General features: G+C 36.1%; 1 protein-coding gene across 1 annotated transcript in view; it reads left to right on the top strand.

The window, feature by feature from the left end:
- Positions 1 to 27883, top strand: part of LOC132434798 (uncharacterized) — a 123501-nt gene that overhangs the window by 86870 nt on the left and 8748 nt on the right. The window contains exon 4 of the mRNA XM_069541250.1: positions 14036 to 14179. Coding sequence (XP_069397351.1) covers positions 14036 to 14179 — 144 coding nt within the window. The remainder of the gene's footprint in view (positions 1 to 14035; positions 14180 to 27883) is intronic.

The following is a 27883-nucleotide window of genomic DNA, read 5'->3' as shown; positions in this document are numbered from 1 at the left end:
ATCTCCCTCTCGATTTGCACTTCCAACACCATTCCTAAAATGTAAGCATTGTTCTTTGGTGTCTCCTAGGTAGCCTAAATTAAATGGGATAGTTTTTGTATTGTGTTCCACCTCCACGTAGATTTTTCTTTACTGGTTTCTACATGTGTCTCAAGTTAAAGCATTGTTTCCTAACTATCTCACTCCCTCTCCTGTTTACCCTCCTGTCCCTCACTTGCATATGAGAGCACAGTAAGCAGACACCTTTCCTAGTATCCACCATTGATCCATCCCCTATTGCCCTGTCCTCGTAGGACCTGATTTGATAGGAAAAGGTGTTCATTCTCAGATATTTACCAGCATGAGTGAGACTACCAATGCTTCATCCTTTCATTCACTGTGTTAGGTTTGTAAGAGACACATGGAACAAAAGGGGCTTAATCTCTTTTGGCGCCCAGCTGGAAATCCACAGGGAGAGAAGGAGCAAAGAGGTATGCTGCTAATTATCAAACAGGTTGTTATGATGGGACATAGAACAGGGAATGAGAGCTCACCTGGTTAGAAGCAGGTGATCAGGGGGTTGACTTTTTAATAACTTTATTGAGGTACAATTTACACACAATACATTGTTCATATTTAAAGTATACTAAATACTGTGAGTTTTAATATATGCGTAGACCCACAAACCCATCATCCCAATCAAAATACCAAATATGTTATAATTCCCAGTGTTTTCTTGTGCAGCTTTGCAATTCTTTCTTCTCTCTATGCTTTACTCACTATATATTAGTTTACATTTTCTAGAATTTTATAAAAATGGCATTATGCTTTTTTTTTTCTTGGTCTGGGTTATTTTACTCAGCATAATGATTTTGAGATTCATTCATGTCGTTGAACGTATCAATAGCTTACTCCATTTATTCACTTACTTATTTATGGCTGAATAGTATTCCACTACAAGAATATACCACAATTTAACTTTGCACTCCCTGATGGGCATTTGGGTTGTTTCCCGTCTCGTCTTTTATAACTAAATCTGTTAGGAATATTTGTCTACAAGTCTTTGTGTGGATGATATACTTTCATTTCCTCTTGGTAAAAATTTAGAAGTGGCCTTGCTGGGACATACTATCAGGACTTTTGACTGATGGAACAGCATAAGAGGTTGGAATACACATAGTAATGAATCTTTGAAGGAGGAGAGTTGGGGCACCTTTTGGTCCCTTCCCAGGGGATAAGTATATACTTCAAAGGTACCTCAAATTTGCCAAGTTTTGAGTCTCAGTTCTCGACCTTCTTTTTCAAGTGTGGTCCCTTGTCAGTATTCCTTTGTTCAGTAAATTGTACCACCATCTGTGAAGTTGGGCAACACAAAGTCAGCCTTGACACCTACCTCTCTTTCACTCCCTTTATTCTATTGGTCTTCAAGTCCTACCGTTTTTCCCTCGTGAAAATCCCTACCATTTGTACTGCCCACGCTCTAGTGTGGGTCACTGCAGTCTCCCCGCCGGACCACTGGGCAGCATGCTCACCGTCCCCCATCCCTTGACTTGTACTCTCCATCCATTATCTGTGGTTAACATAAAATGACCTTTGAAACATGATATACTCAGCATAAGCCTGAGTATATCACTTCACAGATTAAACCTTTAAACAGCCCTTCATAATCCTTGGAAAAAAGCCCAAAATCTTTACCATGGTTTACACAGTCTGCATATCCGTGTCCCTGCTTAATGTACGTACTCAGCGTTACAACTCAGTATTATCCTCCGGTTCCATTTTATGTTTCGCCTACAGTGAGCTTTATTCAGGTCATCAACTTTTCCAAGTTCTTTATTACCTCTGGACCTTTACACTTCCAATGTCCCTGCCTTTCTCTTCATTTATTTGTCTGACTCTTACTTAACCAAGTTAAATATCATTTCCCCTAGAAAACTCAGGTCTAGGTAAAATAACTTAAGCCTGATCCTCCGTACCAATCTTAAGATATTACAATGGCGAAGATTCTGGTCAGCCTCCCTAATTCAAAGTAGGGCCTAGCTTATCACTTTTGCATTCCTAATACCTAGTACAGCAGCACATCTTGAACATATTAAGTGCTCTAATGCATTTGATCATGAAATAAAAGGCTATGACAGTGATCTAGACTTTATATAACAGATGCCTGACAAATATTTGAAAAGTTGAGATGAATTCAAGAAATGTTTCTCAATAACCAACGTGGATGTCACCAATTTCATACACTAATATCCATGACTTTGCTTATGACAGAGGCCCTCTGGCTCTCATTCAAAATTAATTTTATACTTAGTCTACACAGTCCTAGTAAATTCAGGTATCAAGTTTGTTATACCAGAATATATTAGAAACAGAAAATCCAGTGGTTGAAGAGAAAAATTAATGCAGTTGTGTATAGGCACACACACTGCAGCAAAGAGTGAAGATACTGAAAAACACGGAACTGTAATTCAAAACCTCAGTAGTCTAGGGTCATTTTGTCGAGGGTCATATGATCTGATGCCATTATTTGATTGGAGTGGAGGCAGATTTTGATGTTACTAATTAAGGTGCTGATCTGATGAGGCTACTGATAATCATAGGTACGCTTGATTGTGTTCTGTGTGACAGAAATGGAGCTAAGCTCTCTTTGCATTATCTCATTAAATTCTCATAATGACCCTATAAAATTGGTATTGACTTTATAGAAGAGAAAAGGAAAGTTGAGAGAAGTTAAATATCTTGGCCTTGGCTACCTAGCTTTCAGATATGACTCTAGCCTGCTTAGTCTAAGTAGTCAAGAAAGGATTAAATTATGTTCTTTTACCGTATTTAAAGAAACAACAAATTGTAAAAGAAGTTCATTGAGAACAGATTTTTTTCTTTAAATTTTGGATTCTCCAGGGGGATGTTTGAGTTATCTAAAATAATAAGGTAGGAACATTTATTTCCCAGTCATGCCAAATAAATGAAGTTTTCCTGTAAATGCTTTCCCATGATTACATTACACTTCATGATTATCTGTAAAATTACGAAAAGACTCTAGCGAACAGTGCTTCCTGAAAAGTGTCAATAGCATGATGCTAATACTAGACAATGCTCATTAAGGGGCCTGGTTTTCATCTTTAATTGCAAAGAACATACATCCCTGGAATGAGTTTGTAGTCATTTTAATAAGAAGTACCAGAAGTGTGAATAGAATCTATCACCAGATCCACTTAGAACCCATTTATCTTTATGACTATATGTGTTATGGATCATCAGCCCATGATCATACAGACCCCCATCAACACTCATCTTCCTGATGGCAAGTGTAAAATGCAGTGTCTCTACTGGGAGATGAAATTTTTTTCCACACTTGTGAGTGATAGACTCCTATGTTCCTAAACATATTTTACCTCAACTAATTAATTCCAGTGCTGCATTAGGTAAACCTCTACTCCCCAGCTCTGTCTTTTAAGGCGTGCTCACTACCAGGTAATGACTCAGGGACAGCCCACCCCCAATCAATTCCTCCTCTCTCCCCAACTTCTTCACATTGTCTGATTCCCGACCTCCACTGTTTTTGATATATTTTACTCTCTTGGATTTAATAAATCACCACCCCCCCCAAATTGTTGTCCAAGTCGACATAGACTTCCCCTTCCCTAGCCAGGACCCCACCTCCATTTAGCGTTTTGAAAGCCCACCAGTATGGTGTATAACCAGTACTCCCCACCAGTGCAGTCAGCGTGTCTCCATATCTCTGTTTTCACCACTTACCTTCCCCCAGAAGACCAGCAGGATTAATCTCATCATGCTTTTATTCCCATTTTACTCTGTAACTACCAAAAGTCCAAGCATTCAAGATATTTAAATACTAATTTTTATCCCCATAACCTCTTACATCTCTTGATCTGATCTAATCTCCCGTCTCTTTCCAATCCCTCACTCCCCAAATAGTTTCTGTGTATCCTTTAGAATATATAGTCTGTCATTACCAAAATTCCCAATCTTCAGTATTTTCCTTTAATGTTTCCTTTATCTTCTGACTTGAATAAAAAACTGATTTCCGGCCTTCCCTGGTGGCGCAGTGATTGAGAGTCCGCCTGCCGATGCAGGGGACACGGGTTTGTGCCCTGGTCCGGGAAGATCCCACGTGCCGTGGAGCGGCTGGGCCCGTGAGCCATGGCCGCTGAGCCTGCGCATCCGGAGCCTGTGCTCCGCAAAGGGAGAGGCCACAACAGTGAGAAGCCCGCGTACCGCCAAAAAAAAAAAAAAAAAAACTGACTTCCCCTGATGACACAGCTTTCCTTACTGTCTCCTCAGAGAAGGACAACTCTGTTGTAGAGCTTAGAGACTAGATTGTCATTCTCTTCCCCCCCACAGTGCTGCTTCTAAGACATTTCTCCTAATTACAAAAAACAAAAACAAAACAACAACAAAAAAACCAAAGCCTCAGCTTGTATGAAGTATGTGCCAACGAACTGTACTATCCTGGCTGTCATAATCATCTATTAAATCTCATTCATTTCTCCTCATTTCCTGAATGTTTTTGCTTGCAGCCTCCTATTTTTCTGTCACTATTCTTGTCATTATTTTTGGAGATTTGAAAAGTCCCATAGCTCATCTGCCCGAATCCCAATTAGGGAAAAAATCTGCTTTATGGTGATAAATCCCTCTTGATCATAATGACTTTTTAAAAATATGTTGCTGGAATCTATTTGCTAATATGAGGTAGAACTTAAGATCTTAAAAGAAATGTGCTTCTAGTTACTTTTGGGTAAATTTTCCATATCTGATTTTTGTATTAGGACTCTTCTAATTTTTTAATACATTGGAAAATAACTGATGTCTTTCTAAGGTGTATATCTTTGATTATATTTTCTATTTTCATAAAGCTACTTGTATTCTCTACTCAAAACAGGAGTAAATAATGGCTGCACATAACTAATCAATAATCAGCCATTTTGTCCAGATTTTCAAATGTGTTGGTATAAAGCTACCATGGTATTCTTTTGTAATTAAAAAAAAAACCTCTCTGTTTTATAGCTAGTCCCATCACTATCATATTTGCCAAATATTGCTTATTTTATTGGTCTTTCTAAAGAACAAGCTTTTGGTTTTATTTGTCAAGTTTACTGCTTTTCTTCTCTATTTTTGACTTTTCTCTTGATTAATTTTGTCCTTCCACTCTTTGGGATTTACCTTGTTCTTTTTCTATGTCTACTGTTCATTTCCTGTAGCTTCAAGAGCCATTTTCAACAACTCAACGAGCTCTGCTGGCTGTGTCATGGCCACTTCATCATATGCCATTAAAACTTAATCTCATACACTGGGTGAAGGCTCAGCAGTCTTATTTTGCTTTCAAAATTGTTCTATGGCCTTGGATCCTTCTTCTTCTCCTAAATTAGCACTATCATCAGGGAAGACTCTAGTGGGCCTAGGATTCTAGGCTTGCCTTTCCTGCAGTTTCATAATAAAAGAAAAAACATTTCCACCCTGTTTTTGATGTTGATCGAAAATTTAGCAACACTTCTTTGCACTATATTCAAATCCCAAAATATAAGCAAGCCTTCATGCACACAGGCTCACTGAAATGTCATAATTTTAAACTATGTATGACCTTGAACAATGACCTTTCCAAATACTCCACACTCTGGCTAGGTGTTCAGACTTTTGCATTCCTACAACGTCTTTTACACATGGTCGATTTGTGTCATAAGTTCTTCCTCACTCCCACTTCTGAGTATATATCCAAAGGAAACATCATCATTATTAGAAGAGATATCTGTACTCCCATGTTCATTGTAGCATTATTCACAAGAGCCAAGGTATGGAAACAACCTAAGTGTCCATAGTAGATTAATGGATAAAGGAAATATGGTATATATATATATATATACACACACACACACACACACACACACACAGAATGGAATATTATTCAACCTTAAAAAAGAAGAATCCTATCATTTAAGTCAACATGGATAAAACTGGAGGACACTATGCTAAGTGAAATAAGACAAAGACAAATAGTGCGTGATGTCACTTATATGTGGACTCTAAAAAAAATAATGAAATAAATCAACTCTTCCCTCCCTGGACATTTTCCTCAGCAGAATCTAGCAGCCTCTACTATGAGTCTTATCTTTTTTTTTTTTTTTATTGTTTGTATCAGATCACAACCCCAGGGAACCTATGTATTTACCGATGTATATCTAGATTATACTTTACCATTGTTCTTTTTCTTTGCAATTCATTCCATCCACTTCTGGCATCAGAACCTCATTTTTCCTTTGGAGAAGTCCTTGTGATTCAGGTAGGCTGTGTGTCTCCTCCCTAGGCTGTGTGACTTGGGGCTGGCTAGACACAGTGTTTTATATATACTCTATATGTCTTAAGTACTTATTTCTCTGTTTTCCATCATTTTCCTTCCACATTTTAGTGTAGTTATTTTTTAATTGACATTTGTAATCCTTTCTTTTGTTTGACTAAAGTACTGTTCAACCGATCTTCTGAGTGCTTAATTTCAGCATTTTTAATTCTAGAAGTTTCTTTTGGTTGCATTTCACAGACAAGTTTTGCTTAAATTGTACATGTTGTCCTTTTTTAATACATTAATCATAATTTTAAATAATAGTTTCATTGAGATATAATTTGCTTTCCATATTATTTAAAGTGTACAATTTAATGTGTTATGCATCTACCACCACAATCAATTTTAGAACTTTCATCCACCCCCCAAAAGAAAAAGAATCCATTATAGGTCACTCACTCCCCCATTTCTCCAAACCCTAGGCAGCCACTAATATACTTTGTCTCTACAGATTTGTCTAGACTGGACATTGCATACAAATGGAATCATACAATTACTTAGCATGTTTTCAAGGTTCATCCATGTTGTAGCATGCATCAGTACTTGATTTCTCTTTATGGCTGAATAATATTCCATGGTCTAGATATTACTATGTTTCATCTATCCATTCACAGTAAATGGCCATTTGGGGTATTTCCACTTTGGGGCGCTTATGAATAATGCTGCTGTGGTTGGATTTACGTGCAAGTTTTGTATGCAGGTCTAGATTTGTTTTTTAAATTAACAGACTATTTTGGAGCCGTTTCTGGTTTACAGAAAAATTAAGCAGAAAGGACAGAGTTCTCATACCTCCTTACCTCTCTACCCAGTTTCCCCTATTATTAATATCTTACATTAGCGTAATACATTTGTTATAGTTAATGAACCAATATTGACACATTATTACTAACTAATGTCCATGGTTTACTTTAGACTTCACTCTTTGTTTTGTACATTATATGATTTTTGACAAATGTGCAATAGCCTGTATCCACCATTACAGAACCATACACAGGAGTTTCTCTGCCTTTAAAATTCCGGGCTTCACCCATCCTTTTCTCCCTCCCCACAACCTCTGGCAACCACTGATCTTTTGACTGTCTCCACACTTTTGCCTTTTCCTAAATTTCATATAGCTGCAATCATATAATATGCATGTAGCCTTTGCAGATTGGCTTTTTTTCACTTAGCAATACGCATTTAGGCTTCTTCCATGTCTTCTCATGGCTACATAGCCTTTTCTCTTTATTGCTGAATGCTATTCCTTTGTACCGATATACCATAGTTCGTTTATCCATTCACCTATTGACAAACATCTTGGTTGATTTCAAGTTTTGGCAATTATGAAAGAAACTGTTATAAACATCCATGTGCAGGTTTTTATGTGGATGTAACTTTTCAGTTCCTATGGGTAAATACCAAATAGCATGATTACTAGATCACTGTATGGTAAAAGTATGTTTAGTTTTGTAAGAAACTGCCAAGTATCTTCCTAGCAACAAATGAGAATTCCAGTTGTTCTGCATCGTCAACAACTTTGGTATTTCAGTATTTGGATTTTAGACATTTGAATAGGTGTGTAGTGATATCTCATTATTGTTCTAATTTAAAATTCCCTGATGACATGGAATGTGTAGCATCTTTTCATACACTTATTTGCCATGTGTCTGTTTTCTTTGTTTAATCGTAGTTGTTTTGTTTTTTAACCAAGGCCTATTAACTCTTGTCCTCCTGTGTCTATTTATATTTTCTTTTTTCCTTCTTTCTGTTTTTTTTCTTTTTGAGCTTTTGATCATTTAGTCTTTTTCCTGGTATGTCCAATTATTTTTATATTAAAATTGGGCTTAACTTATTTTAGGAAACTATAAAGATACCTCCACATTCAGGATGTTGTTATCGTTCTCTTGAAAAGATTTCCTTTTGCCCATGGCAGACAGTTACTATAGGGACTGGAAACCTTAGTCCATTCTCAGTTTGAGCTCATTCAAAACCGTTTTTCACTCTGTGTGCAGGTTGCTCTATTTCTGTCTTGTCCTTCCTCTACGGGTGTTGCCCTTTGGGATTAGCATGTGAATGTTTAGATTCTCCCTATTCCCAACTACCCTTGTATTTGTTAGGCTTTAAATGTAATGGTTCCCCCAGCCCTGTGAGACTAAGGATACGTGTAGCTTGTCATTCCATTAGTTGTTGCCTTTAGCTTGAGCTCTTGCCGTTTGGCTTCTGTGGTTAGAGTCTTTTGAACTCCTTGGCTTTTCAGCTCCTAGGTTGTATGAGTTGAATCAGCAAATGCCCCAAGGAGAAAAGCTGCACCAAATGTCAAGCTTGTGTCTGTGTTTCCCTTCTCTCCGGAACTTGGCCCACATGTCTCGGTGTCTCTCTAACATTCGGATGCTGGCGAAGAGATGTCTTCTTACTTTATCCGGGTTTTCTAAAATTTCTTTAGACTTCACCTGATCTTATGTTATTATTGAAGTATCATCTCAATTATCCCTAGGAAGAAAATTTACAATTTTATGTTTCATTTTTTTATTTTCTATATTACCTCAGTTTCTGTAGAGACCTTTTACCTGATTCTTCAGTCTATTTCCTGTGTTACCAGTAAGATGGAGATAGGTGGAGGCTAAGAATATTGGGGGGGAAATCACTGATGAATGATATGTCTCGCTCTTTTTGTTTTTCCTCTCCTTATTTACTCTGGCAGCCTACATTTGCCCTTCTTGATCTGACCCAGTTGCCCAAATACGCAACCCACTCTGGCAAAGACCTGACTTTACTCTCATAAATGTCTGCATGTTAGGATTAGCTAGATGCTGAACACCATGCCAGAGTTTTTTGTGTGACCAGTCAGAATGGCCATCATTAAAAAATCTACAAACAATAAATGCTGGAGAGGGTGTGGAGAAAAGGGAACCCTCTTGCACTGTTGGTGGGAATATACATTGATACAGCCACTATGGAGTACAGTGTGGAGGTTCCCTAAAAAACTAAAAATAAAACTACCATACGACCCAGCAATCCCACTACTGGGCATATACCCTAAAAAAACCATAATTCGAAAAGAGACATGTACCACCATGTTCACTGCAGCACTATCTACAATCGCCAGGACATGGAAGCAACCTAAGTGTCCATCGACAGATGAATGATGAAGAAGATGTGGCACATATATACAATGGAATATTACTCAGCCATAAAAAGAAATGAAATTGAGTTATTTGCAGTGAGGTGGATGGGCCTAGAGACTGTCATACAGAGTGAAATAAGTCAGAAAGAGAAAAACAAATACCGTATGCTAACGCAGATATATGGAATCTAAAAAAAAAAATTGTTCTGAAGAACCTAGGGGCAGGACAGGAATAAAGACGCAGACATAGAGAATGGACTTGAGGACACGGGGAGGGGGAAGGGTAAGCTGGGATGAAGTGACAGAGTGGCTTGGACATATATACACTACCAAATGTACAATAGATACTAGTGGGAAGCAGCCACATAGCACAGGGAGATCAGCTCCGTGCTCTGTGACCACCTAGAGGGGTGGGGTAGGGAGGGTGGGAGGGAGGGAGACGCAAGAGGGAAGAGATATGGGGATATATGTATATGTATAGCTGATTCACTTTGTTATAAAGCAGAAACTAACACAGCATTGTAAAGCAATTATACTCCAATAAAGATGTTAAAAAACCAAAAAGTTAGATAGTAAAAAATTCAAAAGAAGTGCCCACACTCCTCCAACAGATTCTCTAACAGTTAGCAGAACAGAATTCACACTGAATCTGGTTTATGAGTAAAAGACAAGTCAACTTTCAAGTGGTTCACAGATGACAACATTTCTTTTCCATCTGCCTGCTTTGGAGCCATATTTCTGCTGACCGCTCAAAACTTTCCTCTTGAGTATTCTGTGATATATTAGAACCAGGAATAAGGGATGTCAGTGCTGGAAGGGTCAGCCAGTGGTCTGGGATTTAATTCACATATCCTTTCTGCACCAGGCTCTTTAAGATCATTGAGTTAGCCTAAGAATTTTGAAGCTGTAGAATTCAAGACAGTGCATTACAATATGCCAATATTACTATTCTCCTGCTCTGACATTCTCCACTGATGGACAGATGAAGGAGAAGGAAGGGCAGTCACCAGTAACTGAGAGTAAATGAAACTGGAATATTATAATTCAGTATCATTTGAGTGACTGAATTGGCTGGCAGAGTGTTCTGCAGTTAAGGGTGAGGAAAGATTAATTCTGCACCTGACACCACTACTGTATTTATACAAGTCTACTGGGACAGTTGTTTACCTTGAATTGTTTTCTTCATTCATTTCAGTCAGACAGTTGTGTTGACTGATTTTCCTTTCTGATGTATGAAATGACTGACTGAATTTACCATTTAATTTCCACTAATGCACTGTAAAAACAATACATTACTCAAATTGGATTGGAAGGTATGAAAATGTTTACCCCAGAACTAGAAAGGCCAGATAAATCATAAGAAACATTTGACTGTGAGTGTTAGAAAGCTACTGAGGTAGCCATGACCTAGAAAAGTAAAATAGAGAAAGAAACTCACTGAAGTGAGAACAATATTCTGCACATGCGTTTCTAGCCCAGTCATTTAGAAACTACTGATGAAGAGCAAAAGTCTGAGAAACGAAATGTGGCTCCTAAGAGGTAGAAAAGCCAGTAGATCTTAGGACAATGTCATAGGGCTAAGGAAACCAGAGTTGGAATTGAGAAATAACAAGGCAGCTAGAATTTTAAGGACCAAAATCACAGAGAGAGTAAAGATTCAGAGAACGGAGCTGGATTCAGCAACAGTGTTCCCTTGCAGTATTTTCCATGTATAAAAGGTAGACAAGACAAGATGCTAAGAAGTCAAACAAAAGCTAACTGAAGTCAAAGCAAAGACTTAGTTGGCTCATAATGCTGAAGAGACAAAATTGGGGTTCAGAACCTATGAAAGATTTGTGGCCCAATGGAAAACTAATGATATGAATTAGGACATTGGAATTCTCTACATATGTGTGTGTGTGTGTGTCTGTGTGTCTATGTGTTAGGAAGGTTGATGCAACATCTACATTGAACCTTATAAAGAAGGAAAATGAGTATGAAGTTGGTCCAGTGACTGAGGTGATCTTCCCCTCTGCTCCCTACCTAAGAATAGGAAATTCTCTCCTCAAGAAAATACAGTTGACCCTGGAACAATGTAGGGGTTAGAGACGCTGACTCCCTGTGCAGTCAGAAGTCCACATGTAACTTTATGGTCGGCCCTTCTTATCTGTGGTTCTGAATCTGAGGATTCAACCAACCACAGATCGTGTAGTACTGTATTACTTATTGGAAAAAAATCCATGCATAAGTGGATCTGTGCAGTTCAAACCCAGGTTGTTCAAAGGACAACTGTAATGTCATTCAGATTCTCTACAACTTGTCATATCCCAAGTCTGGTATTCACTGAAGAACCACCAAGACTACCAAGAAAAGGAGAATTAGAATAAAAAACATAAAAGAATCAGGATCATAGATGACCCAAACGTTCAAGTTCATACATATTTCGGTAAATATTATCAAGTTCAAGAAAATAGATGACAAGGTGAAGAATTTAACTTGACAACTAGAAACTATAAACTGATTGAAGTTGAACTGATAGAATTAAAAATATACGAAATTTAAAACTCGGTAGTGGATTGGACACAGGTAAAGAGAGGTAAGTGAACTGGAAGATAGAGTAGTAACAATATTAAGACTAAAGCATGGGAAACGAAAAGAATAAAAAGTACACAAAAGCGCATTTGAGACATACGGGCCACAGTAAACATTTTTATCATATGTGTAAACTGGAGTCCAAAGAAAAAAGGAGAGAGAGATTGGGATGAAAACAATATTTCAGAAATATTAACAGCTGAGAGTTCTCTAAAACTAAAAAGAATATATGGAGCCTTAAATTCAATAAGCACTAAAAAAAAAAAAGCAACAAGAACAAATACAAAGAAAACCACACCTAAGATCACCACAGTACAATTCATGAACAGCAAAGAAAAACATGACATCTTAAAAGCAGCCCGAGGAAAATGAGAGAGATTACTTTCAAAGGAACAATAGGATTAAGATTACAGCTTACTTCTCAGCGAAACTGACTGGATACTAGAAAATAATGGAATAACATTTTTAAGTGCTAAAGAAAAGAACTGCCCATTGGGAATTCTAGAGGCAGAGAAAATGTTGTTTGGAAGGAAAGATGAAATAAGGAAATTTGCAGACAAACAAAATTTAGAAAATATGTTCTCATCAGAAGTGACTGAATTAAATTCTAAAGGGAGACCTGCAGGCAGAAGGAAGATTATCACAGATGAAAATAAGGACTTTATAAAGAATTATGTATAACAGAAAGGATAAATAAGTGGATAAACCTAAGTAAAATCTAACAGCACACAAGAGTAATAATAAAATATATCAAAAATTAGAATGCATTAAAACAAATGGAAGAGGAAAAAGTAGTAAAAGAAATTTAAGATCTCAGCATTGTTTGAGAAGCAGTAAAAGAGCTAATAAGTCATGGTACACGTGTAACTGCTACTTATGTAAAAATAACAAGCTAATACAAGGGAAAATGGAATTTGAAGAAATCTCAAAGGAAGAAAGAAGAGCAAAAGGAACGTAACAAGGTGGGACAAGTAGTAAACAAGGAGTAAACGGTCTATAAGAAAATACATTAACTGTAAATACTGAAATTAAAGGACAAGGATTATTGAAACAAACCAAAAACCTAATTCTGTGCCACCTACGAGAGACAAGAGTCAGATTGAAAATGAAAGGATTCAAAAATTATGTCATAACAACAATAAGTAAAATTGAAGAAGATTTTTTAATGTTAACATAGATTTGAAAGCATAAAGTATCACTGGCGATAAGGCAGGATAATAAAACCCACTGTTACTTTACAAGGAATATATTATAAGTCTAAACTTCAATGCAATATATGAAGGGAAATTCCAAAAATCTAAGTAGAAATAGAAAAATCTGAATTACCTAGATCAGGAACATAGAACCACAACAACAAATCAGATTATAGAAGATCTGAATACCATCATTAAAAACTTTGGCCTAAATTTACATAAAACACTGCACCAACAATGATGGAATATATATATTATGCAGAAATTTTTAGGTGCACATGGCACATTTATAAAATTGACTATATTCTGGTTATAAAACAAGGCTCTGAATAAGCAAGAAATTTAAACCTGTATAACCAATATTTTACCATATAGTTGGATATTAAAAACATACTTCTGATCGTTATGTAGGTCAAAGATAAAGTCGCAATGGGAATTAGAATTTTATTAATTGAATGATAATGAAAATGCCATAACAAAACCTGTGGGTTGCAAATAAAGCTGTGGTCACAGAGAAGTTTATGTATTCCCATTATACTCTCTAAATGTAAAACGGAAAGGAATAAAGCAACTAGAAGATAACCTATCACCCTGAGGTAGGCAGCTCCTGAACTGTACCTGGTGGGGAAGGCAGGGCAGAACTTCAGGAGGCCAGCTGAGAGCACAGTGAACACCATGTCAGGAGCAGTCTCCAAGAAAGAGAATTTAATGTACAAAGGGATGACAAATATATTTAAGAGCTAGCACCCTGACCCCTCTTAAGGATGACTTATGTTGCTGGGGAAAAAATAAGAAGTGCTCGATGTAGAAGGTGAATAGCTTTATAATTCCCAGGAGAATCTTGGTACCAGGACCACACAATGAAGAACTTGGAGTCCCCGTGGCTAACCCAGCAGAGAGAAAAGGAGAAACAGAGATGCGAGAGAAAATGAAGGGAACTCTTGGTGCAATTTGGTGCTGCTGCAGGCCCAAGTCCAGGTATGTGCTCTCTATCTCCACATCTTAAATAAAAGCCACCATGTTCCTCAGTCTTTCAGGTACTTAGAATTTCTCTTTAGAACCTGAAAATGGGGTCAGGTCTCCTGTCTGCATTGCTACAGTACAAAAGAGAGGCAGGATGTTTGAAATAGTTCTCCATCTGGCAGAGGAGGCCTTGAAGCTGTGAGCCACTCACTGCAAACCAGGAGGACATGAAGGATTCTTGAGCAGATCTGAAGCTACTGGGAGGCCTTTGAGGAGTTAAATCCCATAGTAAATACTGTACATTCAATGGCCCCTTCTCCCTCTCTGTCCAGTCTTTCTCCACTCCCGTGGGGGCCCAAAGGGGTTAAATGAGCACTCTGATGTAATCAATATAGCAAATTACTGGTATCTTCTATGGATTATTGAGATCATAAATGCCCTATATACAGTATTATATAGAAAGCAAGAGAGTTGATATAATACTTATATAAAACCATGAAGGTGGAACTATCGTCCTTGGTCCTTACCATATAAACACACACACGTAGACACACACACACTTAATGGAGATTGAAAATTTACTTATTATTTTCCAAACCAATAGATGCACACCTAAATCTCCAATGGTAATGTCTATGATAAGCTTTTTTAGTCAGGGTATCATATGTAGACATAGCAGTTTCCATTCAAAATCAGGCTGCCACCTGTTAAATATACAGGAGTCCATGTTTATGTGCCATGATCCATCACTGTTGTGCTAAAGCCATGTAAGCAAATTAAATGGGGATATCTAGGAATCACGACTACTACATTTTTCATATCTTTGACAGTAATACACATCTCTTCAATAATTCCAGAAATGCAGTATTGCTGTTGATTTCAAGCTTGTTGGAATGGGAGATGAGTTCAGTTCAGTTTCATTTGGCTTTCCTACACAAATTTGAAAAGCAAGACAAGGGGTGTTCTATCACTAACTGTGTTTTTTCCACTTATATATCAGGAACGGGACAAATATCCACAAATTTCATTATGAACCGGTGAGCACACTGTGAGTTGGGCTTGGGTCAGAACTCAGCTTATCACCTGACCTCCATATCTCTCATGCTAACAACTTGAGAGGGTATCATTTCTGTTTAATAGATGTTATTGATACCTCAGACCACTTATCTAGATGTTTTTGAAGTGTCTGAATGTTACCCCAGGTCAGTGTCAGATTCAATAATTCAGTTGCTGATTCAAGACTCTTATAAGATACACATATGCATGTGCATGTGCACACACACACACACATCCATTCATCCATCTATCTGTCATCTACCTATCTATATCTATAAATATTTTTTGACATAGCATTAAGTGAAAGAAGTGTGAGAACATTTCCCAGTTTGTGGATTTTCAATTTTCCCTTGTGAAGACTGAGTTGCTATATTTATAGAAACTTGAGAAGCTGGAGTTACTAGGTCTTCTTAATGATTCATACATTTGATCATAGTAAATATCTTTTAATCACTGATAGTATTTTTGACTTCTTTTTCTGATATTATTATAACTAAATCCATTTCTTTTTGATCAGTATTCTCCCCTTAGATTCTTTCTGTCACTTATACTTCAGACTTTCTATGTCCTGTTAAATTGGGTATGTCATAAATAAATAATAATAATCGTCTATTTAGCTAAATTAAATCTTACGTTTAATGTATTTATTGTGATTTTAATTAGCCCTTCAAATGCTTGGGTTTCGCATCTGTGGATTCAATCAACTTGGATTGAAATTTCCATTCATTTTACTACTACATTTTATATGAGGGACTTGAGCATCAGCAGATTTTGGTATATGCAGGGGCTCCTGGACCAATCCCCCTCAGATACCAAGGGATGACTGTAATCTTCTGCTGTTGGATAAGTACTTTATAAATGTCAATTAGATACAGTTGATAATGATGGTGGTTCAGTTCAACTGTATGCTCACTGATTTTCTGTAAGCAGAATCTGTCAATTACTGATAGAGGTCTGTTGAGGTCTCCAACTATAATAATAGAGCTGTTTATTTCATCTTGCCATTCTATCTGTTTTTGCCTCACTTATTTTGGTACTTTGCTGTTATGCACATACACATTAAGGATTAAGTCTTCTTAGAAAATTGACCCCCTTATCGTTATGTAATGCCTCTCTCTATCCCTGATAATTTTCCTTGTTTGAAGTCTGCTTTGCCTGACATTAATATAGCTACTCCAGCTTTCCCTTCATTAGTGTTAGTGTGGTATAGTTTTCTTCATCACTTTACTTATAATCTATGTCTTTCTTTTTAAAGTGGGGTTCTTGCAGACAACATATAGTCAGTTGTTTTTTAATCCCCTCTGTCATTTTCTGTTTTTAATTTTTATAGTTGCATTTAATCCATTAACATTTAAAGCGATTATGTGTATAGTTGGATTAATCTCTCCCCTTTCTGTACTGTTCTCTATTCATTGCACTTCTTATTTCTTATTTTTTAATATTCTACCCTTTTCTGCCTTATCTGGTTTAATTGGGCATTTTATATGATTCTGTTTTCTCTCATTTCTTAATAAATCAGTTATACTTCTTTCTAAAAAATGATTTTATTGGTTGCCCTAAGGATGGCAACATGTATTTACAACATGTATTTACAAGTCCACTTCTAAATAGGTCTATATTATTTTATGAGTGTGTAGGTACCTTAAAATATTTCGTATTCATCCCTTCTAACATTGATGTCACTCATTTCACTTATCAATAAGCTATACTCATCCAGTATATTATTGCTGTTGTTAGTTTGAACACTTATATTAAATCAAGTAAGAAAAAGAAAAATAAAAGGGTTTATTTTACCTTTATGTGTTCCCTCTCTAATGCCCTTCATTTCTTTATGTAGATCTCAGTTTCTAACCTGCATCACTTTCTTTCTCTAAGCTTTAAAAAAATTAAACTTCTTTAAACATTTTTTGAAAGGCAGATCTACTGGTGAAAAATTCCTCAGTTTTGTTCATTTGAGAAAGTCTTTATTTCTCCTTCATTTTTGAGGAACAATTTTCCTTAATACAGAATTCTAGCTTGGTGATTCCTTTATTTCAACATTTTAAATACTTCTCTCCACTCTCTTTTTGCTTGCATTGTTGATGACAAGAAGTCTGCTATAAATCTTATACTTCTTTCTTCATAGGTAAGGTGTTGTTTTTCTGTGTGTGTGTTTCAAGACTTTTTCTTTGATTTTCTGTAGTTTGAACACAACATGCCAGGTGAAAGTTTTTTTATTATTTATCCCACTTGGACTCCTCTGAGTCCTTGATCTATGGTTTGGTGTCTGTCATTATTTTTGAAAAATTCTTAGCTATTTTCACCTCACAAATTATATCAGTATTGTGAATTGAAATCCCATGTTTTTTATTACCAATTCATACTCTCCTCTAATAAGCCATTCATCATAGAAGACCTGCCACCTTACACTTCCTCTAGATCCACCTCTGCTGAGACCATTGCATCAGAATGAGAACTAATCTCGAACTGATTTTTCCAATTTTCTCTTTGCACAGTGCTGAGTAGTGGGAACTTTAATTGTAACTGATCAATTTTTGTCTTTTATATAGTGTGCAGAATGTTTATTTGCACAAAACATAAATAACGTGTGTATATATATGTGCATGTATATGTTATATATATATGTATGTGTGTGTGTGTGTGTGTGTGTATATATATAAATGTTATGATTCCTTGCTTGGAAGGTTGGAATCTAGGGCAACAAGAAAAGGGGGAGTGATACATGGTCTTCCTCTTAACTTTACCTTTTTTTCTCTCCTTTTCTTTTTTTACCTAAGTTATTTATTTAAGTCATCTCCTGCTACAAGAAAAGTGATGGAAAATCAGTCTACTGGTCATCATTTGATGCAAATGAAGAACATGGGCTTAAGGTCCTATACATTTTACTGGTCCATGTGCAAGAATAGTCCAAATGTGAGCTGTGGTCCATGATGTAGAACAATGGTCCAGGTTTTCTTTATTCATCTTCATTGCAGGTCAGAAGTGGCTTCAAATGAGGGTTATGGAATAAAGAATGGTTACCATATATCTAGGAAAAGGGCTTGGACCTGACGCAGAGATGGGGATAGACAAAAACTTGGGTTCTTATGTTTTCTCTGGTGCAAACGGGAAGGTGTTCAGCAAGCTGACTCCCACCCTGGGGAACGTGACAAAGTAAATAGGGGCCTTCCAAGTGTGAGCTACGCCCTCCTTGCTTGAGGCACCTCTAGACATGGGAAGCCCCAGATGTGGTTGGGACATACCTAGAACCCCAGAAACCCAGAGTCTAGCCACCACTCCATTTTCGACCTGATTCAAAGCTATCATTGCCTCTTTATTATTCTAGAGATTAAAAAGAAATTATTATTCCTGATTAAAAACAGAATTATCAAATTTAAAATCATTGTGATAGCAGTAAGCAGCAAGTTATGTTCCTTAGAAAATCAATGCAATGAAATACATACTCGGCATACATACATACTCAATTTTTCTCAGAATTCAGAAGAAAATAATAGAAACTAGGTGTGATGAGAAAATAGTTAAGTGAAAGAAGGTGGAAAATAAAATCCAATCTACAGAAAATTGTAACTTCATGAAACAGTCACTTTTACAAATTACAAGATTTTTTTTAATCCAGAAAGTGACGTAGTTATTTATCAGTTACTAGTTTCAGATTCCTTTCAACATTTCTGAAGACACAAGTCAAGATGAAGCTGATAATTGCCCAACATTTGATCTGCTGCAAACGAAGGAGAACTTTCCTCTGGGGAATGGTGGACTGAGGGGGGGAAAATGAAGCACGTTTTCACCTCATGGAACTGAGAATGCATGAAGAAACGTTGATAAAATATTTGGTTAACTTAACCACAGATGTTCACAAACTGAGTTTTAAATAGATATTTATGGTTTTCCAAAGCAACCGAAGCAGCAGCCCATCTTCATGGGATCAGCTAGTGAGTATCAAAATTATTTAATACACTCTATCCCCTACTGTCAAAAGTGAATACTCTCAAGTGCTTGGCATTCTGTAGAATAGTGGTTAAGGAGAAACTTGAAACGTGTTTTCTCTTGTCCAGCAAGTTAACATTTTCTGTTAGGTTTCTGTTTTCTCTCGAAGGACCTACTCTTCTCTTGATGGTAAGTTATTCTCTTTAAGGACACGCTGTCCCCCTGCCCGTCCCCTCAACTACAGTAGTATGCTTTATTCAGAGATTTCTGTAGGGCACAAATATCATGATATGATAATGTAAAATACATATGTACATTTTAGTTAGCAGATGGTTTGTCTCCTTATATAGATTTTAAGATACAAATCAAAATAAAATTCAGATGGAATAAGGACTTAAATATATAGAGCATAAAATTACTCAAATAATACAGGAGATAACAAACTCTGAGCTACACAGTAAAAGCAGACATAATGATTTGGTTAAACACCAAAAGCTTCAAAAAGTTTAAACAAATCTCAAAATAGAGAAATAACTTCTGCAATGCAAAATAATCAATATAGGGGCAAAGATTTCATTAAAAAAGAAAGGTAAATATTATATTGAATAAATGCCAGGAAGAAGAAATTCAGGAAAGCAAATGTAAAAAATGTGATAAATACAATGAAATGCTCAAACTAACCAGTGTTCAACAAAACAAAATTTAAAATAAAAATAATATGAATGTTTTGTCTATATGTTTAATTCATGAAATTTGTTAAATGTAAACTATTCAAATTGATGGAAATATAAACATTGGACTAATATTCTGTATTGTTTTGGATTTTGCTTTCTATTTGATGGTAAGATTTAGAGACTTTTTCATGTCTGTTTATAGATTTATAACTTTTTCAAAATACCTTCATAGCACATATTCTGAATTCTTCATAATTTATTTGTCATTCTTATGGGGATTTCGAGTTGTCCTCACTTGGTTGCTATGCCAGCAATTCTATACGAGAAAACCTTATCCATACAATTTGGTTTCGATGTGTTTTCTTAGCACTCATTAATTCTCCTGAAGAAACCTGCTCCTTTTCCCAAACTTTAATTCAGGAAACACAAGGATAGTCACCTAATTTTAGAACTTTGTTTTGTGTTATTGAGATCTGTATTGTTAATCTTATGATCTCACGGTTCTTCCTCAGTTTGGTCATATTTCCTTATGCTAACAAAATCTTCTTTTGAGAGGTAAAAAACTATTTTTTATTCTTACTGAAGATGCACTTAAAATATTTTTCATTAATTTTTACTTTTGTTGTTGGCACCAAATTACTGAGAAAAGGGCAAAAGAAACAACTTTATTCAGCCATATATAATTACAAATCAGTTTGTTGATATTTAGTAATATTGGTTCTTATTATCCATTATCCTAAATTAAAATTTAGTATATTTACAGACGCTCAGAAACACTAGGAAGTTAAAATTACATATTATTTCTTTGCTCTTGAAATTACATTTGATAAGCTTTTGTATTTTCTTAAGGAACAATCTGTGTCTTCAGCACTTTTTGATGTAGCATTACATTAAGAACATTTTCCATGTTATTAAATATTTTTTGAAAGCATGTTAATACCTACAAAACATTCCATCTTATGCAAGTACCACATAATTTATCTGTGCCTTTATTACTTGATATTAAATGTGTTTCTAATTTCTTCTATCCCCAAACATTCTATAATAAGCATTCTTGCACATTAATCCTTGTTAATTGCTTTATTTCTTTAAAATAATTATTATAATGCTATATAAGTAAAGTATGCTGTGGGCACTCAAAACCATAGAGAAAACAGTACATCTAAATGTATTAGTGTTTAAGAATCATAACACATCGAGGGGGATTTTAAGTGAATGAACCTAGTGATTAATTTTAAGAACATAAAACTTGAGACAACCAGATATTATGTGCTCCCTAATGTGAAGAAATAAGAAGTGTAGCACATCAACTATGAAGAACTCTTACCAATCAAATCTGAATCAAAACTGTAGTTCCTGATCACTAATTTGTTAAAAAAGAAAAACATGAAAATCGGAGAAATATGTTAAAAATAAAACAGGAATACACACAGAAAAATGCAAAATTTTGTTAACTCTACAAGGCAAATGACCACCCACAAGGAAGAATAAACTTCATGGAAAAAAGAGAGAGGGACAACCTATAGATTTAAAGACAAGAGAATAATCAACCAAGCTATCAATATTCTGAGCCCTGTTGGGATTCTGATTTCAATAAAACAACTTTGGAAATAAATTATGATACATCATGCAGATATATACACTGACTAGATTTTTTAATATTAAGGGTTTATTGTTAAATTTGTGGGTGGATAGCTGGAAAAGCTTTTGTCTTATTTTGTATTTTTTTTAGTCCTTATGCTATTTTTTCACCGATGAAATGTTATGTTTAGGATTTTCATGTATACTATTCAGGGGTTAAAGTAGCTCTGAAGTAATCCTAAAGTAACCTTAAAGTAATCGTGTTTTGGGCAGAGCCAAAACACGACTGGACATATGTTGATAATTATTGATCTTCTCTATATTTACATATTTTTTGAGAATTTAAAATGCCACAAAAGGGAGCAACAGGAAATGAGTTTACTATTTCGGTGGGGAATAGATAATACAGTCTTGTTATATATATATATGGTTTATCCTGAAGAGATTAGGGAAAGGAAGTGATATGATGGGATTCACAAGTGAGAGTGCACTCTTATGAACATGGACATGAATTCATCCAGGAGCAAGGAGACCATTAATACCTTCCTCAATTTCTATAATTCCAGTCCCCTCTCTGTCACACTCTTATGGGCTATAATTTCTCTACAGAATGATAATAGAATGATAAAGAAAATAAGAATGAAATAAAAATGAGATGTGAAAGCCAAAGGGACTCCTTGGTAGAGGCAAAGAAGCCCTCGTTTTGCAGCAGGAGTGCAGAGAAAGCCAAACATGAGGCCTGAGATTTATTAGTCTGTGCGACTAACTTCAAAGGAGGTTAAACTTGGCAGATTTGTTATACCAAGGGCATTGCCCCCATTGGGAAAATCTGATGCTTTAACACACAGAATCTAGACATGCGGATGATTGCTCCTGAAGATTTTGATTCCTCTGACTCTTCTGAACCTTCTAAGCCTGCAGAAGTGTTCCATTCCTTTTTGCTAAGAGCAGTCATCTCAATAATCCTGAAAGGCAGCAGATATACCACTCAAGATCTGCCCTCACTTTCCCTCCTGGCCACTTGGCTTATACCTAGGTTTTAAGTCACAATATCAAGCAACTGAGGATGCACTTGGCTTCATAAACAAAGTAGTGTAATTTAAAGATGCTGCAAACCTATCTGACATGTATCAGTAGCCATCTGGGATGTATGAGTGGCACTGTGTTAGAAGATTCTTTATCAAAGGGACTGGAACATAGAATTGGAAAGGGAAGAATTTATTTACCTGAGAATATTCTTTGGAGATAAAGGATTTAGTGTCCTGGAAAGAACCTCAGGAGATTGTACAAACTAATAAGGTGGCTCCCAGTACATGGCATGGTACAGACAGTGGCCAAGCTGAGCAAAATTGAAGTGCATGAACTGCAATGTCAGATGATGGATAAAGAAATTAAAAAGTTCAGAGAAGTAGACATGCTAGAATGGATGTAATATGTACAGTCAGAAGATAAGCATGATGGTTATGTTCCTTGGGAAGGCCCAAGGACACAAAATTTATCAAGGCCATATGAATGGCCTGGTGAGACAGGAAGCAGCATCATTAAAACGTTCAGGGGCTTCCCTGGTGGCGCAGTGGTTGAGAGTCCGCCTGCCGATGCAGGGGACGCGGGTTCGTGCCCCGGTCTGGGAGGATCCCACATGCTGCGGAGCAGCTGGGCCCGTGAGCCATAGCCGCTGGGCCTGTGCGTCCGGAGCCTGTGCTCCGCAACGGGAGAGGCCACAACAGTGAGAGGCCCGTGTACAGAAAAAAAAAAAAAAAAAAATTCAGTAGTGTCTCTACTTTTCATTTTAGGGCTGGAGATAGAAAATACTGTTACAGAATTTATCTAGCTGAAAACAATGTCCATGAATGGACTTTAAAATAGTAGAGTCTAGGTGACAGCAGTTAACTGTCAGTAACCAGGTGGTACTTAACCACATATGTTGTGATCACTAGCAAAGTTGGAGTAATAGCCCTGGGAACCAGATACACAGGGACTTACAAGGATGGTTAATAGAATATGACCTCCCTAGGGGCAAAATAGATTGGTGGCTGACAAAGTCACTACTCAGCTTGAACCAGCAGAAGAAAGCAAGGTTTGGTGATTGGGCGTCTGAGGATAGCCACCCTAATAAATATGTCATGATTCCTTGCATAGGTTTCAGACTGGGGACCATTGTTCAGAATCAGAGCCCACTAAACAGTGGTTCCAAGTGGAACAACTGCAATACCACAGCATGTATACAAAGCAATGATTTGATGCATTTTTCCTCAAGAAAATTATGGCCATTTACTCACTTGACTATAAATTGGGAGATGGGGATTACTCATATTTTTAGCACTGTTGGTATAGGTTATAGGGTTTCTGTGATATTGAACTACGAATACTTTGAAACATTATTGTGGCCTTCCTATATGTATGGGGGCATATGGGAGACAGGTAATAAATCACTTACATAGACCACCTGATGGTCATTTCCCTGGACCCTGAATGTTTAATTGGTATTAACATACTTGGAAGTTAGTACAACTTCCAGATTGGGCCCTTGGTTGTAGATAACTACCAAAATAGGGAAAGCCACATGGAAGCCTCTGAAACTGTTCCTGTCATGAGAAAGTAAGTAAAAATATATAAATAAAAATTGTATCATATATGTATTATATAGAGTTTAGGAGATTTATATCAGCCATGAGTTTCTAACAGATGCAAGGATGGTGGTCCTTATCACATCCCCAGTTAAGTTACCTAGCAATGATCTTGCAAAAACCAGATGGATCCTGGAAGGTGACTGTAGACCGCTGCAAGCTCAGCCCAGTAGTTGCCCTGATTGAAGTTGCCATGATGGATGTGGTAACTTTGTTAGAACAGATAGAGCCTCAGGTTCTGGTATATGGACACTGTTTTGGCATGTGCATTCTTTTCTATTTCAGTAAGAAAAGAGGATCAGGGAGAGTTTTTGCTCACTTCAAATGTGTAATAAACACTTGCAAATTTTGCTGTTGAGCTGTAATTCCTTTTCCTCTGCTATAATGTAATCCAAAGGGATCTCGGACTATCTAAACAGTGCAGAGCGCAGCACATGAATCCATTGCTTTCAGGATAGCATGTTAATCTCTTCAAATAGTTAGTACTATGAAGGCCTTCATGAGACACTGTTTAGAGGATGGAGTGGTCATGATGGCAGAGAGAGAGGCCAACAGCATGGATTCTCACTAACTAAGGCTAATCTAGCTACTGCTACTGCCAAATGTCCAACCTGTAAGAAAAAGAGACCAAAACCAAGCTCCAAAATTACATAATTTCTTGAGATTTACTATCTACCTGGTAACAAGTTAACTATTTTGAATAGCTTCCATCCTGAGAATATCACTGGTCTTGTCACTAGAATAAATTATTATTATATATTTCTGCCAGTGTATATGGGTTTCAAAAACATTCCTGTTCTGCTAATTGTTCTTCAAAGAAATGAGTTTTATGGAAGGTGTGATGGTTTATTTTATGCCTCAACTTGACTGGGCCACAGGGTGGCCAGATATTTGGTCAAACATTACTCTGGGTGTATCTGTGAGGATGTTTCTTTGTTTGTTTGTTTGGTTTTTTTCTTTTTAACATCTTTATTGGAGTATAATTGCTTACAAAGGTGCGTTAGTTTCTCCTTTGGAAAGCTCCTTAACATTGATCTTGGCAATGATTTTTTGGATTTGACACCAAAAACACAAGCAACAAAAGCAGAAATCAACAAGTGGGACTATATCAAACTAAAAAGCTTCTTCACAGCTAAAGAAGCAATCAACAAAATGAAAAGGCTACCTACAGAATGGGAGAAAATTTTTGCAAACCATATACAGAGTAAAGGGTTAATGTCCAAAATATATAAGGAACTCATACAACTCAATACAAAATAATCCAACTAAAAAATGGGTAGAAGAACTAAGTAGACATTTTCCTAAGAAGACACCCAAGTGGCCAACAGGTACATGAAAAGATGCTCAACATTCAATCTCGAACAATTCTTGAGTGTACAAATCCTTCACCTCCTTGATCAAACTTATTACCAAGTATTTTATTCTTTTTAATGCAATTGTAAATGAGATCGTTTTCTTAATTTCTCTTTCTGATAGGTATTATTAGTGTATAGAAACACAATTGACCTTTGTATATTGATTTTGTATCTTGCAACTTTACTGAAACTGTTTATTAGTTATAACAGTCTTTTGGTGAAGTCTATTATAAATATTATATCATCTGCAAGCAGAGACAATTTAAATTATTATTTTCTGATTTGAATGCTTTTTATTTCTTTTTCTTGACTAATTGCTCTGACTAGGACTGCCAGTATTGTGTTAAATAATAGTGAGAACAGGCATTCTTGTCATGTTCCTGATCTTAGAGCAATAGCTTTCAGCTTTTCATCACTGATTATGATGTTAGCTGTGGGCTTGTTATATAGGGCCTTTATTATGTTGAGATAAATTTCTTCTATATCCACTTTGTTAAGAGTTTTTTTATTAGGAAAAGATGTTGAATTTGTCAAATGCTTTTTCTGCATCTATCAAGATAATCACAGGATTTTATCCTTTATTTTGTAATGTGGTGAATCACATTGATTAATTTGCAAGTGTTGACCCATCCTTGCATCCCAGAAGCAAAGCCCACTTGATCATGGTGTATGATCCTTTTAATGTACTGTTGAATTTGATTTACTGATATTTTATTGGGTAATTTTGCATTTATGTTCATCACATATATTGACCTGTAATTTAATTTTTTTGTATATCCTTGTCTGGCTTTTGTATCAGGTAATGATGGCCTTGTAAGATGAATTTCAAAGTGTTCTTTCCTCATCTGTGTTTTGGAGAAGTTTGAGAGGGAATGGTATGACTTCTTATAATATTTGGTAGAATTCACCAGTGAAACCATCTGGTCCTATAACCAAAGATAGGAAATCTGAGAGGAATGAAATATTATGATAAAACATCATAGCCTAATTGAAGTTGGGGGACAAAGTCTTGTTTGCTGTGACAGTAAATTACTCTTAGTTTGAGTAAGAGCTTCTCACATACCACTATGTTCTATTTAAACATGACTAGGATTTTGGGTGATCCTATGACCAGAGCTACTCATCATCAACTGGGCATAATCATATCATTAAGCCATAAAGTCAAGTGGGCACAGCAGAAGTTGACTATATAATGAAAATGATACATTCAGGATTAGGCCAAACAGTTTGAATTTGACTTCCTATCTTCTAACTGTACTTTTTTTTTTCTTTTCTGTCATTATCCAAGATAATTTTCTTTCTCATGAGTAGTCCTAAATGGTTTCTTTACAAATCTATCATGGTAGTTTTGATATTAATTTGGGGGATGGAAATAGCAATAATAATAAATGTATGTAGGGCATTCCAGTGACTTCTGGAGAGACATGTTCTCCTGATCTGAAAGGCAACAGGAAAAGGAGAGAGAGGGCACAGCCTCTGAATGTTTTTATGTTTTTGCAGAAATGCAGTTGCCATAGAAATTCAATGCAGAGTCATGTTAAGGGGTTAAAATATACAAGCAACCCATCTTAAACATACTACATAAGGAAAAATCTGAATTTTGTTATATCTAGTGTAACACATTTAAATTAACATTACTATCAAACACTCAGTAATTTGGCATTGTAAATCTCTTAAAAACAAAATTATCATAAACTTCAAATCAGTCTCTCACAGCTTAAAAACAAAGAAACAAACAAAAAATGGGGCCTCAGGTTAGGATTCAATGTGACTTTTTTCAATTTTGAAAAACTTATGAATTTATTAGGAGTTAAGAAGAGGAAGGACGGGGGAGAGATTGCTAAAGGATTTCTTCCTGGGGTGATGCAAATATTCCAAAATGAGATAGTGGTGATGCTTGCAGAACTCTGTGAATACACCAAACAATGAACACTTAACCACTAATGCTAAACATTGCACACTTTAAAGTGGTAAAATGTATGGTAAGTAAACTATATTTCCATAAAGCTGTTATTTTGAGAAAAAACAACTTATGATAGGCAGTCTCTTCCTGGGTGCTGGCATTGTATATAAAGATCATATATTACCTAGTTCCTGAAATGTGACCACTTTTCTCTCTAATCAAACTCAGGAGTATATTTTTTCTCTTTGAGTAAAATTAAAACAAAATTTTTAAAAGTAAATGATTCAAAACACAATTTAATTTATACCAGAACATGAATTTTATTAATTTGTAATTAATTTTAAAAACTGATTAAGACTGTAACTCTTAAATTTTTACCTATATTTACTTATTCTGTTTCCTTATCCATAAAATGGGGGCATTTATCATATAATAAAAAAAATGTAAAGCAATTAGAACTTTTCCTAGTGCCTAGAAGGTGCTTTGTAAATATTTGTTATTATTAATAAGTAATGCACAGGCCATATTCACTTCTCCAATAGAATATTTTTATACTTTACCAAATAAATTTCTTATTTTCCAGTAAGTATTATTTT

The sequence above is a fragment of the Delphinus delphis genome, chromosome 12 (genome assembly GCF_949987515.2).
Source record: "Delphinus delphis chromosome 12, mDelDel1.2, whole genome shotgun sequence".
NCBI classification, from domain to species: Eukaryota; Metazoa; Chordata; class Mammalia; order Artiodactyla; family Delphinidae; genus Delphinus; species Delphinus delphis.
This window is presented reverse-complemented; position numbering and strand designations above follow the sequence as displayed.